Source organism: Callorhinus ursinus, unplaced genomic scaffold, assembly GCF_003265705.2.
Source record: "Callorhinus ursinus isolate GAN/ISIS: 27379988/994484 unplaced genomic scaffold, GSC_fseal_2.0 scaffold18, whole genome shotgun sequence".
NCBI lineage: Eukaryota > Metazoa > Chordata > Mammalia > Carnivora > Otariidae > Callorhinus > Callorhinus ursinus.
The window spans coordinates 10153605-10170399 of record NW_027397080.1 but is presented as its reverse complement, the minus strand read 5'-3'; the positions used below and the strand labels follow the sequence as shown (position 1 = coordinate 10170399).

Below are 16795 nucleotides of genomic sequence, written 5' to 3'. Positions count from 1 at the left end.
CAGGCGAGCAGAGAGAGGCAGGCCAGCAGATCGGACAGCCAGGGTGCTCTCGGTCACAATGCAGGGCTCCCACTCCACAGCCACTGCGGCTCCTCACTCCTCTGCAGGACGCTGTGAGGTGCATGTTAAAAAGGAAGCCCCCAGAGAGGTCAGGGCAGCCCTGGAGAAGCAGCAGGGAGCAGTGTGGCAGTGAGGCTCCAGGGACGGCCAGGGCTCAGACAGGGGAGAAGGAAGGTTGGTGTCCCCTCCTTGGCCCTTTCTGCTGGACCCTTCAATTCCCAGCTTAGAGAACCTCTCTACCCAGGGAGGGGGCAATCCGGAAGTCCTGAATCCTAGAAGTCTCCCACCTTCCCTACTGTCTGTTTCCACGTCGCCCTTCCTGCTTCCACATGACCCTATTTTTTTCCCTTGAGCTCTCTCGTAAGTTCTCCACCCAGGAGAGCCCTAACGTGTGAAGAACTTACCGGCAAGGCCAAGGACACCCAAAAGACACATGCAAGGTCAATTCTCTGTACCTCTGAACATGGTCTCTTCCTGGAAGACCCTGAATCCACGTCTGCGCTCGACCATCTCCAGCTCCACTGGGATTCAGTTCAGGAGTCCTCCTCTCCGACAAGCTGCTCTGAGCAGCCCCCAGCCGCCACCATCCCCGGTGGGTGAGGTGCCTCCTCTGTGCTCCCATGGCGCCCAGGGCTCTCTCCTATCATAGCCTCATCTCTTTATTCTACCTGCTTCCTTGTCTATCCCACCCCGACCTCTGAGCTCTTCACAAGCAATGTCTGTGGGGTCATCGTTGCATCCACAGTCCCCAAGAAATGCTCCCCGAGTGAACGACTGTGGATTAAATATGTAGCATGTGGGTTTGGGGGACCACTCTAAGTCTGCTGGACTTCCAGAACTTGTATTGACTTTTCCTCCCAAACCTATGGCAGGCCTCAAGAAAGCAAGGCGGGGGGGGGCGCCTGGCTGGCTCAGTCAGAAGAGCGTGCAACTCTTGATCTCGGGGTCATGAGTTTGAGCCCCATGTTGGGTGTAGAGATGACTTAAATAAATAAAACTTAAAAAAAAAAAAAAAAAAGCAAGCCAAGGGGTATAGGAGAGGGGCCGGAGGCAGAGAAGAGGAAGGTTGATGGCGAGAAGCGCCCTGACCCCAGCTCAGTAAGGAGACAGAGCAGGGACAGTGTAGGATGGGTAAGGACGCCATAAGCAGAAGGGGTCAGAGCTCCTCACCCCATCTGCAGAAACCGTACAAGTGGGGAGACAGGCTGGGCACAGCACGCCAGCTGTCACCTGCACCACCCACTCCCAAGAAGCCCCACCCTGGTGTTGTATCCGGGGCTCAGACCAGTGTGTCCCCAGCCCAGGAAAACCCACAGGACAGGCTCCCAGGGTTTTTCCATGGCCTCATGGCATCCTACTGCAAGCACCCCAGCATGACAAACCCCAGCAGAGGCACATTCTGGAAATAACTGACCTTCATACTCAAACAGTATCTGGACCACCCAGATCGGAGCAGAAAAGAGGTCTGGAGAAGGCCTAGGGGCAGGAGAACTGCTTTCCAACTGCTGACCTCCAATCTCAAAGGAAGCTACAGCCAGGGAGTGCCACGCTGTCCTGCCCACTGCCTACCCTCAACCTCATTCTGCCTCCGAGCTCATGAGACAGAGGCCGGCACAGCTTGTCCAAGCAGCAGGTCGAAGGGAAGTCTTCCTGGCAGTGACACACAATGTCAGAATAGAAGGGCCCCTTCATTGTACCAATGGGGAAAGCGAGAAACCAAAAGGGGCTCAAAGTGACACAGTGAGGCAGGGCAGACCCTCCCTGCCTCCAGGCCTCCACCACAGGGACAACTGACTCCCATCCAACCCTTCTGATAGCTCCCTGGGTGACAGCACCGATGAAGGTTGAGGACCCTGTGCCCCACCCCACCAAAGCCTCACCTGCAGATAGTGATAAGTCCTGGCTTTTGCCTTGGCCTCCGGACCCAGGAGCCCCTTGCCTGGCCCGGCCCCTGGGTATCCATCCCGGCCCTGGCTGACCATCATGGTATGCCAGGCACTTCGCTTGACCGATTGTCCATCCAGTGACATGGACATGCCAGTGCAGGCAAGACAGCGGCCTTCCGACCCGCCTGAGCGCCCCTTGAAGCTCAAGTCCCGGTAGGACCCGTCTGGAGCCTCCAGGCAGAAGGGACCCCCAGGCTCCCCAGAGGGCCGCCCACCCGCCAGGAAGCCACTATCGCTGTCCAAGTTGTCATCGGAGCTCCACCAGCCAGCGGCCTTGGACTGGTGCCGCCCATCCCCCTTGCGGTCCTTGCTCTTGCTCCTCTTGCCATGCCTGGACTGGTGGTGGTGGTGGTGGTGGTGGTGATGGTGGTGGTGGGAGGTGTGGGGGCCTCCAGAGCCCAGGCCAGGGTAGCTGTCTCCTCCAGAGCCACCTCTGCCCTCAGCCTTGGGCCCATTATAGTCCCGCTTCCCTGGGGCCTCCAAAGAGTGGGACTTGGCGAAGAGCTTCTGCACAGAGTGAACCAGGTGCCGGATGCGGCTGGGGCTCTCGCTGCGGGCCTCCGGGGCAGTGCCGGACGCTGGCCCTGGCCCAGGCCCGGCCCCTGCTGGACCTCGCTGGTATGGGAGTGTGTGGAAGCCATCTTGTTGAACGGGCAACTGCTTTTCAAACTGGTCCAGGAGTGTAGAAGGCAGGCGGGGGGCACCCTTGCCCTGAGGGTGGCCCACACAGTCTTCACAGGTGTCGAAGGGGCCCTGGCCGGGGTACATCCTGGGGAAGGTGCTGCTGCCCCCCCCAACCCCGGCCCCCCCTGGCCCTCCCTCGGGGCCTACTGATGGCCCCTCACTCAGGCTCAGGGGCCCTTCAGGAGAAAGGTGTCCCAGGCCAGCTCTCGGGGCACAGAAGCGGGGCTCGGTGGAGAAGGCCTCCCCGGAGCCCAGCAGGTACGGGGCCCTGGCAGCTGGGCCCACGTCCATATGCTGCTGGTCGGCAAAGCGGGCTGGGCGGGGATGGCTACCGCGGTCGCCATGGTAACCCCTCATGGCCTCAGCAAGGGTTCTTCATAGTGTTGGGGGCCAGGCCCCAGGAACCTCCTGGGGAAGTAAGAAGAAAAAGGATTCAGAATGAACAACAGGCCACTTCACCTAAAACTCTATTCTTAGATTTTCTGGTATCCCTTTAGGTAATGCATATCAATTTATTGTGAGTAATAGTACTATCTTTCCCCAAATGAGCTTAAAATGCCTTAAAACAGTCATACTAGACAAAGACACTCACAGAGGGGGCACCTGGGTGGCTCAGTCGGTTAAGCATCTGCCTTCGGCTCAGGTTGTGATCCCAGGGTCCTGGGATCGAGCCCCGCATTGGGCTCCCTGCCCGGTGGGGAGCCTGCTTCTCCCTCTCCCTCTGCCTGCTGCTCCCCCTGCTTGTGCTATCTCTCTGTCAAATAAATAAATAAAATCTAAAAAAAATAAATCTTAAAAAAAAAGATACTCACAAGGGCACAAAATAATGCCATCATTCGTCAAATGCTGCAAATTTGATACTTATTCACAAGATAAAATGCCCTCAGCCAAAAGGGTTTTTAAAAATCCTTAGCTTGGGGCGCCTGGGTGGCTCAGTTGGTTAAGCAACTGCCTTTGGCTCAGGTCATGATCCCAGGGTCCTGGGATCGAGCCCCGCATCAGGCTCCCTGCTCGGCAGGAAGCCTGCTTCTCCCTTTCCCACTCCCCCTGCTTGTGTTCCCTCTCTCACTGTCTCTCTCTCTGTCAAATAAATAAATAAAATATTTAAAAAATAAAAAATAAATAAAATAAATAAATAAAAATCCTTAGCTTACCAAAAATAAAAGGATAGCCAAGCAGACACACACACACACACACACGTGTGTGTATATATATATATATGTATATATATATATATATACATATATATATTCAAAGAAAGCAGTCATTAGGTGAACTAGCTTTTTAACAAGCTGGCTTTAGGCAAACTGATCCAGAGCCATACGTCTGCCCCAATGCTGTGAAGAGCCAGACCTCAGGGTCACAGCCTCCAGCAGCAGTAACCAAACAGAACACTGGACCCTCATCTACGTATCCACCCCCTCCCCTTCCTTCCACACCCTGTTCCTTCCATCTGGCTGCAGGCTTATTCTCCTCCCTCCCACAAGCCCCCACCCACCCACTCCAGGGCTGAGACAGGAAGGAATAACCTAAGATGACTGCCTCTTCCTCTTCTGGGTTCCAAGTGTTCCCCAGTAAAATTTCCCTTTTTGCCTTTTACCCCCATTGGCCACCCCCATTCCACGGTAGGGGAGTCACCAAGGGAGAAGAAACCATAAAAAAGAGGAATGCTGGCTGTCCAAGGCAGCACCTAAATCCTACACTGCGGGGCGCCTGGGTGGCTGAGTTGTTAAGCGTCTGCCCTCGGCTCAGGTCAGGATCCCAGGGTCCTGGGGTCAAGCCCCGCATTGGGCTCCCTGCTCATCGGGAAGCCTGCTTCTCCCTCTCCCTCTCCTGCTCCCCCTGCTTGTGTTCCCTCTTTCGCTATATCTCTTTGTCTGCCAAATAAATAAATAAAATCTTTAAAAAAAAATTAAAAATGAGGGCGCCTGGGTGGCTCAGCTGGTTAAGCGGCTGCCTTCGGCTCAGGTCATGATCCTGGAGTCCCGGGATCGGGTCCCGCATCGGGCTCCCGGCTCGGCGGGGAGCCTGCTTCTCCCTCTGACCCTCTCCCCTCTCGTGCTGTTTCTCTCTCTCTCAAATACATAAATAAATAAAAAAATCTTTTAAAAAAATTAAAAATGAAAAAAATAAATAAACCCTACACTGGGATTGGAACTCAGGAGTTCCTCCCAGGAACAGTGGGCTGGCAGAGCAGGGAGGTGATGGAGAGAAAGCACTGGAACCAGTGCCCCTGGCCCCCATCCCAGGCTTGCCAAGGCTACAAGACAGAGAGGTCAGCTCTCAGCAAGAACTGCCTCCGATCAGGACTCCAGAGCTGCCAGGACAGGAGCTACAGCAGGAGGGGGTGTCAGCAGGAGGGACAGCTCTGAGGAGCTGGCAGACGGTGCCCTCCCTCATCCCAGACCAGGCTCCTGGGCCATCTGCTGACTAGGAAGGGATGACAGCCTCAAAGACTCCAGACAGCAGCACCTCCGAGACCCAGCCTTCCTTCCTCCCCAACCACAACCTCTCCATACCCACTGTTTCAGGCTGCTTCCAGAATAACCCAAGTTATTCTGATTTCAGAACCTCAATCTACTCCCCATCTCCCAGATTCCTACCACTCACCATCCGGGGTTTCCCATCCTCGGTGTCAGGATCCCCACCACCAGACAGAATCCTAACTTCAGAAGGCTCAGGATCACTGGCTCCTGATGGAAAAGAAAAGGGTAGTGAGCAAAAGGAGAAAGAGATTGTCCCAGAGTCCTCAGAGGACCAGTGTCTGGCCTTGACAGTTTCCCTTCCCAACCCCCCAAACCAGGACTGATTGGATCCCCCATGATGCAGAGCCTTTGGACCCCCAGGGAAATGAAGTTGGCTTCATTATGCAAATACATGCAAATGAGCTTACAGGTTGGACTACCTCCAACTGCAGGTGTCTGTGTGATCTGTCCGTGGTGCTGAGCCACTGCAATTTTGTTTTCATTGCCCTCAAATACGATTCCATTCCACAAAATTTGTTGAGCAGCTACCATAAGCAAGACCGAGTGAGAAGTGTATAGAGGTGATTTAAGTGTGGTCTCTGTCATCGAGAGGCTTATACTCTAACCCTGTCCTACACGACAGGGTTATTTTAGGTCCCAGTATTTTTGCACAAGCTGTACCCTCCTCCTAGAATCTCCTTCAACATCTACTCACCTCAACTCTCTCCCCTGGCTAACACTTACTTAGATGAAGCCCCACCTACCCTCAAAGACTTTCTGTACTCTTATTTTGGGTTATGTCTCTCTATTGGGCTTTCATAACACCCTTGGTTCCTCCATGAAAGAAACCATAACACTGCACTGAAATTGTCTGTTTCAGTTTCTGTCTCCCCAACTAGAATGTGGTCTTCTGCAGGGTAGGAACCGTATCCTAATTATCTCTGAATCTCCAACACCTAACTCAGGGCTTTGTCCAGAGCAGGCCCTCAATAAATGTTCCCCAAGTAGATGAATAAATGACTGGACTAGAAAGGGGTACCAAAACATTACACTAGTTCAGATGAAAACAAGACCAGACCCAAAAGAGGGAAATTGAGGAGGACTTCCCAGAGAAGAATGCATTCGTGTTGTGAAGCAAGATGGCCATGTATTCCAAAGACAAAGTGGTGGGGGAGAGAGAATTCCCGGAGAAGGAAACAGGAAGCACAAAGGCAGAAGAGGTGGGCAAATAAGGACTTCTTAGGGGGTGGGCTGTGAGAGTTCCAGCAGACATTTAGGGTTCGGCAAATACTGGGACGAGGTGGGGGAGAGAGAGAGTCATGAAGGAAGACGACTCTGAAGTTTGCAGCAGCCGTGACTGGAAGACTAATGATGCCATTATTAGACACAGGGATGTCAGGAAGAAGAGCTAGCTTTGCAGGCATGATTAATAGTAGTGGAAGAGACACAGTCAGACATCAGGAAGAACTTCCTGACCCTGAGGGATGTGAGACAATGAAGGGAATTGTGGAGTCTCCTGGAAATCTTCCATAGAGCAGAGGGTGAGACACGCCCAGTCCCTGGCCCACCCTGTGGCCTGGACTGAAGAAGCTGTTGGTTATCTTGCCTGCAGGGAGCCGGGGGTGACCTCACAGCTTGGCTTTAGACAACAGTTCTTCCCCACTTCCCTTCTCCGGAAGAGCAGAGGTGACTTCAGACCAAGAGGGCCTCACAAGCAGCTGTTGGAAAAGCTCTTGGAAGCATCTCCCTGCTTTGGAGAGAAATTTTGATAGCCTGGTCCTTTGTCCACATCATGGTCCTCCTCCTCTTGCCCTAGGCAGGACCCATGTTTAAGACCCACAGCACAGAAGTCCACTTTGGCCAAAGCCCAGACCATCTCATTTGCTTTGTCTGTGGTCACATCAACCTGGAGTCTCACTCGGAGCTTCCCAATGGTGGACATTCCCAGGCTCTCCCCCCCCCGGCCCCCCGCCCCACTCCGCAGCCCCGCCCTGCACAGGGGCTGCTGCCAAGCCTCTGAGCCTCCATCAAGAGCTTATCAAACTTCAGTCTCTTTAGCATCAATCCATGTTCTTCCAGCTCTAGTCTCAAGGGAGACAGGCCCCTGTAATTGCTCCTCTCCAAACGAGCTACCCCCACCTCCCTTACCCATGTCCTATAGGGCAGCACTGTCCAGTGCAAAAAGCACAAGTTCTGAAACCAGAAGGTGTGTGACACTAGACAGGTGACCTAGTGATGCCTGCTCATCTATCTCCCAGGATCTTAATATTAAACGATAAAATATATATGAAGCCATTTTATAAACTCTAAAAATTACACAATATAATCCCTCCTGTGAAGCCTTTATTTTGGATTTCCAAAATCCCCACTGTCCAAATACTAAACTGTAATCAAATACAAATTATCGAGGGAAGGAGATACCCAATTTATGGATTTCCTAAAGAAAAGATTTCATTGATGTAGATTGAATTGTATAGTCTTCCTCCTATATAGTATGGCTTACCACCACATTCTCCTGCTGCCACCCTATTACTAAGTGATCGGAAGCCAAAACGAGCTAGGAGGGGACTCATAATTCCATCCATCACCAAGTCCTATGGATTTTGCTTCCTAAAAATAGATCTGCCCACTTATTTCCATATCCACCAAATCATTGTTGACTGACTAGCTAAAACTCACTCTCAACCTTCTTTCCCCTTTCCCAGCGCCCCCCCGCCCCATAACTGGAGGCCACATGATTCACTTTTGGCTAATGATATATGCATAAAAATCTGACAGTTTCCGGGAAGTAGTTTGCCTTCATGATGAAAGGGGTGGAGCCTGCTAGTGCCATCCTTCCCCCGCTTTCTTCTAGGCTTGAATACAACCATGACGCCTGGAGCTAAGGTAACTACCTTGCCAACAGGAGAGAAAGACCTAGAGAATCACAGAAACGCTGGTCCTGGAATCATTGAGCCCTGGAACCAACAGAAGCAGTTGCCTTCCTCCGGCCCTAAATGTGGTAAGGAATAAACTCCTCTCTACTTAAACCATTGTGAGCCAGATTTCCTGTATTTGTAAGTAGAGAGCACTGCTAACTAATTCAATTAACTCAGAACACCATCTCCTACCTGAGCATCTGCAAAAGCTCCTAACTGGTCTCCCTGCTTCCTTCCCTACCCGGCTTCCAATCCCAATGGCCACTTGGAAACAGAAATCTGATCATGTCACTTCTCTGTTTAAAACTCATCAATGGCTTATTGATGTTCTTAAGATAAAACACCATAACCTGTCCACCAAGGCCTGCAGGGTCCGGCCCTTCCTACGTTTCCAACAATCCTCTCACGACGTGTTCCCCCTTGCTTCCTCTGCTCCAAACAGGCCAGTCTTTTTGCAGTCCCACGATCCCTCCCATCAGGGACCTGTTCCCCCTGTCCAGAAAGCTTTGCCCGCCCACCTCCGCCTTGTTAACTCCTACACACCCTTCAGATCTCAGCCCCGTTGTTGCTTCCTCAGGGCAGCTTTCTCTGGCCTCCCTGACTAGGTCAGATCTCCCTGCTGTTTGCTCTCAAGGCACTAGGTACCTGTATAGCTCTTATACCCGTTACCATTTTCAATTGGCGAGATTTGGAGATTGTCTGCCTCTCCCACCAGAATGTAAGCTCCATGGAAGTGCAGGAATTTCTGTCCATCTTACCGCATTACCCCAACCCCTAGAATGATGCTTGGCACAGGGCAGGTGTTTGGTTTTTTTTTTTTTTTTTTAAAGATTTTTTTTTTTTTTTTTATTTGAGAGAGAGAGAATGAGAGATAGAGAGCACGAGAGGGAAGAGGGTCAGAGGGAGAAGCAGACTCCCCGCCAAGCAGGGAGCCCGATGCGGGACTCGATCCCGGGACTCCAGGATCATGACCTGAGCCGAAGGCAGTCGCTTAACCAACTGAGCCACCCAGGCTCCCCCAGGGCAGGTGTTTGTTGGGTGAATGTAAGCCCTTCACTTATGCCATCTTATATAACTCCCACAACTATTCCAAGGGATAGATACTATCCCCCACTTCCATTTTACAGAAAAAGAAACTGAGGCTGACAGAAGCCCAGGTCCCAGAGTTGGTGGCAAAGCCCGAGGTCGCACCCAGGGCTGCCTCACCCCAATGCTTTAGCTTTCCTCTGACCTATGTTGCTAGCCCAGAGAAGCCAACCTTACTAAACCGCCATTCTGAAGTAAACACAGTAATGCCAGTGAGTTTGTTCAAAAAAGAAAAGGAAAACAAACAAACAAAACCTCCAGAGCTAACCAGAGTGTGGTTTCGCCTTTTCCCCTGTGCAGTAAGTGCTGAGTCTGTACCAAGTCCAAGGTCAGATAAGTACCGAATAAAGGAAGCTCCCTAAAGCCCTACGACAACTCTGGGGGCTGGGGCTATTTTCCCCATTTTCCTGCACCAAGGCATCTATCTACCATCCCAGGGCAGAGAGGGCCGCCCAGATGGTGAAACTCTGGGCCCAGGGAAGCAGCCTCTTTTGCAATTGCCTGCGCTAGCTGGGAAGTGGGGAGTGGAGGAGTCTGGGAGGGTGCCGTGTATGACAAATTCTCTGATGCAGCTCAAATCTATCTGGGAATGGAAGAACTGGCACGCATGCCGTCACCAAGAAATTACCCAATTTAGCACCAACTACACAATCCAGCAATTAGTTTCTTAAACCGGAACTTGCTGGGGGCTGCCAGGCTGGCGGGGTTGTTGTTACAAATCTCACTGGGAAACCAGCTGTGTAATTCGCCAGGAGGTTGTCACTGCCCCAAGCAATTACCTTCCAGAAAAAGAATGGAACAGGGAGGAAGGAAAAGGGCTGCAGAGGATCAAGTCAGAGTTTTTTCCTCTTCTCTCGCACAGAGCCCTGCCCAGCCAACTCAGGTGCTTTTCCTTTCTTGAGACCCAGGCAACTCACAAACTCCCTGGATCGAAGCAGTTACCGGTGCAGACTCTGTGGTCAGGCTCTCTGGGTTCAAGTCCCTTTCCACTCACTCGCTAGCTCCGTGTACTTGGGCAGCCAATTCGCCTCTCTTAGCCTATTTTCCCATCTGTAAAATGGCGATGATATTAGAGCCATCAGAAAGGGATTAACAACAATGTGATGGTTAACAAGGTAAAGCATATAAAGCCCTTAGAACTGTACCTGGCACGTGGTGAATGCTTAATAAAAGGAGCTCTCATTATCTGTTTTCCTTTCTTTTTCTTTTTTCTTTCTTTTTTTTTTTTTTAACTTCCTCCATTGGTTTACAGTGTGACCCTTGTGTGGGTCACTTAATCTCCCCTGGACAACCATATAAGACCAAAGGTATTCTGCTGGGGAAAAGGCGGCAGGTCTTAGTCAAGACTGTCCACGCCTAGGCACCAGGGAACCAGGAGTGTTTGGCAACGGCCAATGTCTCAGAGGCCGACACAAAGCGATGCGGTAGGCAAAGCAAAGATAAAGATTCCAAAAATCAAATATTAACCAATTCATGCCTTCCCCATGGAGCTGTCTGGGAAAGCTACAAGCTGGACACAGCGGCCCAGATGGCAGCGAAGGGGTACAGTTGCTCTCTTGCTGGGGATCAGCCCCATTTAGTCCCCTCACACGGGAACCTATGGGATCATCCCCATACCACTTCCAACACAGCAGAACTTGTAGCAAGTGAGGTCTGGAACTCATTTTGCTGCTGCAGGCCTGGCCTCCTACAAGCCTGTGGGTGGGCCACGTGCGCTCTTGGAACCCCAAAGTTTCAGGCTTTGCCCACCCATCCCCTTTCCATGTGTCAACCAGAATGGCCAGGACTCTGCCTTGGTTTCCCTGTCCAGTCCTCCCCCACCCCCGGTCCTGACAGCAGCATTTGTGGTGGGGGCTGCACATCCACTATAAAAGGGCTAGCTACTGGGAAGCCTTAACACAAAGCCAAGGACCGGTAGCCCACTGTCCTCTACACAGGGGTGGGCGTTCCTCCCCCGGCTGCCTGCCTCTTCCTGCATCCAGTTTTGCCTGAGCCCCCTTGAACCATTCCACACTGGCTTGGCCCAGCTGCCTCTGGCAGGATCTCTTGTAGCTGGGCTGGTGCCCTTGTCCCTGGCCTCTCTCAACCCCACCACCAGCCCTGTTGCTGAAGACTCAGTATGTCTTGTGCCCAGCCCCTGCCCTTAGGACCCCAGAGAAAAACCCCTACTTCCTCAGAAAATGGAGAAGGCAGGAGGAAAAGAATAGAAGGAGGGAGGCTCAGGGTCTGTTTCATTCACCTTTATTACTTTATTTAATCAACTCTTCCTTGGGGGCTTAGGGTAGGAATTTTACAGAAAACGGGCTTACTGCTCCAAAACACTCGAGACATTTAGGCAGAGCCAAGTCTAAATCCATCTCCTGACCCATTGGACAGTGCTCAGTCTGTGAATAACCCACACTACCTATAATCTCTTTGAAAATCCCACCTCAGGGGGCTTTGCACTTGATGTTCTCTCTGCTGGAACGCTCTGCCCCAGATATTCCCATGGCTTCCTCTGCCTCATCTTTCAGGTCTCAGCTCAGAGAGGCCTTCCCTGACCACTCGCTAACTAAAGTTGAACCCCATCCCCCAGGTACGCTCCACATCACCCTGTTTCATTGTCTTCATAGCACTTATTGCTCTTTGAAATTATTTTCTTTATTACATGTTTATAGTATGTCTTCTGATAGTAGAACATAAGCCCCAGCAGGACATGGACTATGTCTGTCTCATGTGCTGCAGTATTCTGAGTGTCTCGAACAATGCCTGGCATTAATAGGTGCTCAAAAAATATCTATTTGGGGGCACCAGGGTGGCTTAGTCAGTTAAGTGGCCGACTCTTGATTTTGGCTCAGGTCCTGATCTCAGGGTCCAAGGATCAAGCCCCGTGTCAGGCTTCGCACTCAGCAGGGAGTCTGCTTGGGATTCTCTCTCTCCCTCTGCCCCTCCCCCCATTCATGCACACTCTCTCTCTAAAGTAAATAAATAAATCTTTAAAAAATATATATCTATTTGCGTGAGTGAAAGTCTTCCCTTGCCACCCTCATCCACTCTTCTCCTGTGCCCAACAGCCCGCAGAAAGGACCTCTACTCCTTTCCCTCTAAAGGCTTTAGAGAGCCCCTGAAGGATTTGGTATCAGAAACCCAGCCTCCAAACCCAGCCTGCTCTTTGTACTTATCTAGCCCTTCTCAATTGGGCAGACGCAGATGGTTCTTTTCCAGCTGCATCTGGGTCTCTCCAGATGTGCCCCTTTGCACAGTTCAAGGAAGCCGTTTGGGGGAAATGGGAAGAACGAGTGGGGGAAATGACTCTCCCCCCACCCTGCAGAGAAGAATGAGACTCTGGGGAGGGAAGCTCAGGGTCTAGGGTCTACCAGCCAGCCCCGAGTAGGTCCCTTCAATCGGATGCTCTGGGCCCCAGCTCCTCTCCCAGCTGGGGCCATAGAGCCAAGAGACACCAGAAGCAAAGTTCAGGCTTCCTCCTCCTTCTCCAGGGGGCTGCCAAAGGCCCTGTGAGACACAATTCAGCCTGATCCCCATCCCCACCTCATGCTCCCTAATTGCAGCCATGGCCAACTGCTTTTGGCCTGCTCTTCCCTTTCTGCCAAGTGAACCAATTCTCAGGCTCTTCTGCCTTGTCATGTCCATGTTCTCCCTCTTGAAGGTCTCCAGAAGCCTTCTTGGGGGCAGTCATCCCTGCCCACTGCTGCAAGGCAGGACTCCCAGGACCAGACTCCTATAGGACCCTCGTCAGGAGCAGCTAGTGAGAGAGAATGTGGGTCTTGAGTTAAACTATTTGGGTTCATGCCCCAAGTCCACCACTTACTAGACGTGGGGCTTAAGGGGGCCCTTCATCTCTCCTGAGTTCAGCTTCCTCAACTTCCACATGGGAACAAGAATGGTTCCTTTCTCACCATGATGTCCCCCAAAATTAAGATAATGCAGGTAAAATGTCCATCGATGCTATTAACAATAGAGGGGGGAGGACCACAAAAATGTGTGAGGTCTGGAAGCAGGGTCTCTACGAGGGTTTCTCAAATGGCCTTGGGCAGAGGCTGTAGCCATGCCTGACTTGGGTTTGGACCAAAAATGGGTGCTCTGAAAACTCATTTGTTCCATGTTTCATCCGGGACTTTGTTTGCCTGAGCTCCTTCTGAGAACCCCCCGCACCTTGAGAATGCTGAAGATAGCAGAGCAGCCCTGGTGGCCAAAGGTGGTGGCACCTGAGACAACTAGAGGCCCTTGATTTGCAGGCCCCACCAATCCCTGCAGCCAGGGATGGTGGAATCCCTTCCAGCTGGGATGTGGAAGGAAAAGCCCAGTGACCTTATTGCTGGGTACTGGAAAGACAGTCTTCTGCCTCCAGCTATTATATTGTAGCCTACCTGCATGACCCTGAAAAACTTGTTTATCTGTTTGAGTCTCCATTTGCTAATCTGTAAAATAGGGATAATACCTACCTCCTAAGGTTGTGGCAATGAGAAAATAAGCTGATCTGTCCAAAGCAATGGACACATATGTTTCCATATGTTGGCTTCTCTGGGCTTTAGCACCCGAGTGCCTTCTGTTATTTGTATGTGTTTGATGAAATTTGGGCTGCTGCCTCTGCTCTGGCCTCCAGACTTCATCCTACCAGAACCATCAAAGAACAACAGGTAGGATCCCAAGGCCATGGCAAGGGTCCACTGGGCAGCAGCTTCTCAGCCTGGCCAGGCCCCTGGCCTTTCCTACCCTCTGGCCCAGCTGTCTAATGGAGTCCAGAGTTTAGGTCTGCCTCCCAGGTTAGCACACTGTCTTATAAGCAATCTGTGTGAGCTTAGATGGTGGCTGCCTGCATCAGGGCCTGGCTCCTCCTCTGGACCTCTCCTGCAGGGGAGTCACACACAGGGCTAGGCCCCACACGGCCCCATGAAGGCTGGTTGGTTGGCAGACTGCCAGGTTCACAGGGTAACACCTCCCACTCCTCAGCTCTGCCTGATCCAGCCTCCAGGTTGTCTTAGCCTCTGCTGTCCTCTCTAGATTTCTGGGCTTAGCAGGAGCCAGGACCACAGAGGGAGACAGCATGGGAAGAGGAGAGCCTTCTGTATGGAAGGCCTGTCCTCCCAGCTTTGCCCTCTGAGGTGTTCTTCCAAGAAAACTTACCTATGAGTGGTCCCCCCATCAATCCCAGGACAAAGCAGTCACGACCTCCTCTTAGGTCCCATACTTCAACACAGTAGGGTAAATTTTGTTTGCAGACCCTGAGCTCCTTGAAAACCGATCCATCTGATCTGTCTCAGCATGGACAAGACCTGGCATACAGTAGGTGCTCAGTAAGTTCAGGATCCGTGATTGAGCCATCAAGAAGGAGTACCCCTCAGCTGGGGCACAGGGAGCAGAGGAGAAACAAGAAGGCAGGAGGGAAATGACTGCGTGCGGCTGGACCAGAACGCCCCAACAGGCAGAGCTGCTCCAGGGTGGTGGGCTCCCTGAAGAACTGGGCGTGTCTTGCCTAGTGAGGCATGCAAGCAGAGATTGGAGGGCTGCTTTGGAGGATGCTATAGAATGGACTCAAGCACCGAACACATTTCAGACAGACAAGCCGTGCTGCCTTTCAACTCTGGAGTCCAAGGCACAGCTCTTTGAATGCCTACAACTAAAAAGCCATGGTATCAAGCGCTTTCATTACACTTCTTCATGGCGCCCTCGCAAACTCTCCTCTGCAGGAGCTACCATTTTTACTTCCATTTTACAGATGAGGAATTGAGGCTTAGAAATGCAAAGAAAATTGCCCAAGATCACCGAGGTGGTGGAAGAGGGATGGGAATCTGGTCTGAGTCCAGGCCCAACATTCTCACCCACGGAGAGACCAAGCCCCAGCAGGTCAAAAGTAGCATGTCTCTCTGACCAGAGTGGTTTGATGAAGCCACCAAGTGGACCCCCGGTGTGCCCTGACTCATCACTCAGCCTCAGAAAACCTCCATCCCTGCCATCCCTCCCTCGCACACAGGCACATGCTGCTTATTCACAGTTTAACATATGTGCTCATCCAAAGTCAGATTACAAAGCCATGCAGATCATCCAACACAACTCACGTGGCATGTCATATATATAGTCATCGTCACATAATGTGCACAGATACACATGAACTTGTTCCCACAAGAGTTCACACACCTCTGCATCTTTATCCAACGGACGTTGATGCTTATACACACAGAAGCTGCACAGATACAAACCTCACATACATGTTCATTCACGTGTTTATCCCCATACAACAAATATACATGTTCATTTCACACCACTCAGGCACCCACATCTGCTCAATGTCATACACCAAATCCTCCCCCAACAAGAACTTTATCCATTGTTCCCAGATCCCGTACTAGGCCCAGGTGAGCAATGATGCTCCCTCCCTCTGGGGTTGGTCAGGCAGCCCTGACACGGGGAGAAGACTCAGCCTGCCTGTGATGGATGGAATTAATCTATTGAGCTGGAGAAACTAAATAATTAAATCCCTAATCACCCCCCAAGCCAGCCCAGGCCAATATAGCTGAGGGAGGGAGGGGACTCTGAGGCCCAGACCAATATCCTAGAGGGGGGAGGGGCTTGGGAAGAAAGGCATAGACAGAACCCTCTAGGAATGTTCTCTGGGAGGAGCTCTAGCAGGCAGGGAGACAGACAGACATGGTTCTCAAGGGCCACAAGCTCTCCCTGTCCATGCTTGAGAAGAGAGCATACCACCATCCACTAATACAGAGCGGTCTTCCTCCAACCCTCCCCAGAGCCTTCCTGCCCCTCCAAGGATGCATCCTGGGAGTGTATGGAGATGGCAGACAGGACACTCAAACTGCCCAGGACTGTGGCTGCCAATGGGCTCCGACCGAAGTGGAGCCGACGTAGGATCCGTAAGGCCCTGGCACACCCCTGCCTCACTCAGAGCAGGCCCCTCCCCAGCCTGGTGCAGATGGCAGGGAAGGACCCCTCCACACAGGTGCACCTGCTTCCCTCAGGAAGTGGGTCCAGCACGTGACTAATAGGCTGAGGATGGGGCAGAGGCCTGGGCAGGGGGGCTCAGGGAAATCAGCCTGGGAGCGGGCCCCAGTCCCATTGGCTGAAAAGTGGGTCATTTTCCTTTTGAAAAATAGTGAGAAAATGGAGAAGTAGGTCGGGCTCTCATCCCCTCAGCCCCAGGCACCATCCCGGACTTGCAGGGTGGGGAGAGAAGAGATCTGCACATGCCACAGCCCCATCTCCCCCAGGACGCTGCCCGGGGAGGCCCCCAGCACAAGAGGCCAAGGTCATCAGCGTTACTCAGGACACCCAAAGGCATGCGCACTCTGAGGCCAGGCCTGGAGCTCAAGCCCCACCCTGCCCTGGGGGCTCTGGGGTGAAAGCAGCTAGGACCGGACCACTGGCAGGGTGGGGGCTCCAGCACGCAGGACCCTGAGGAGCCTCCTCCCATCCTCACGTCTGTCGTGATACCTCCTCTCCTCTCTTCTCCCTTTCCTCTTCGTCCACGTGGGCAGAGTCGTTGCCATGACACCGCGGGCAGGTGGGCGGCTCTGGCGGCAGCTTCGGCCCAACCCCCAAGCTCCGAGCCCAGGTGGGAGGGGAGCGGCGGCAGCGCCCCCGCCCCTCGTCCAGATGGAGGGGAGATGGGCAGAAGGCCCCCAGA

At 52.4% G+C, this 16795-nt stretch overlaps 1 protein-coding gene across 7 annotated transcripts in view; it reads right to left on the bottom strand.

Moving 5' to 3' along the window:
* Window positions 1–16795, bottom strand: part of DLGAP3 (DLG associated protein 3) — a 63958-nt gene that overhangs the window by 37048 nt on the left and 10115 nt on the right. For 3 of the 7 annotated variants that reach the window (XM_025856672.2, XM_073902944.1, XM_073902943.1), the window contains 2 exons: window positions 5301–5383; window positions 1941–3098 (listed from right to left, as the gene is read on the bottom strand). In XM_025856672.2, the coding sequence (XP_025712457.1) occupies window positions 1941–3047 (1107 nt within the window). In that variant the 5' untranslated portion in view covers window positions 3048–3098; window positions 5301–5383. Of the gene's footprint in view, window positions 1–1940; window positions 3099–3282; window positions 3445–5296; window positions 5384–16602; window positions 16625–16795 lie in introns of those variants that run through there. The other 4 variants (XM_025856673.2, XM_073902946.1, XM_073902945.1 and 1 more) reach the window with 3 other exon arrangements.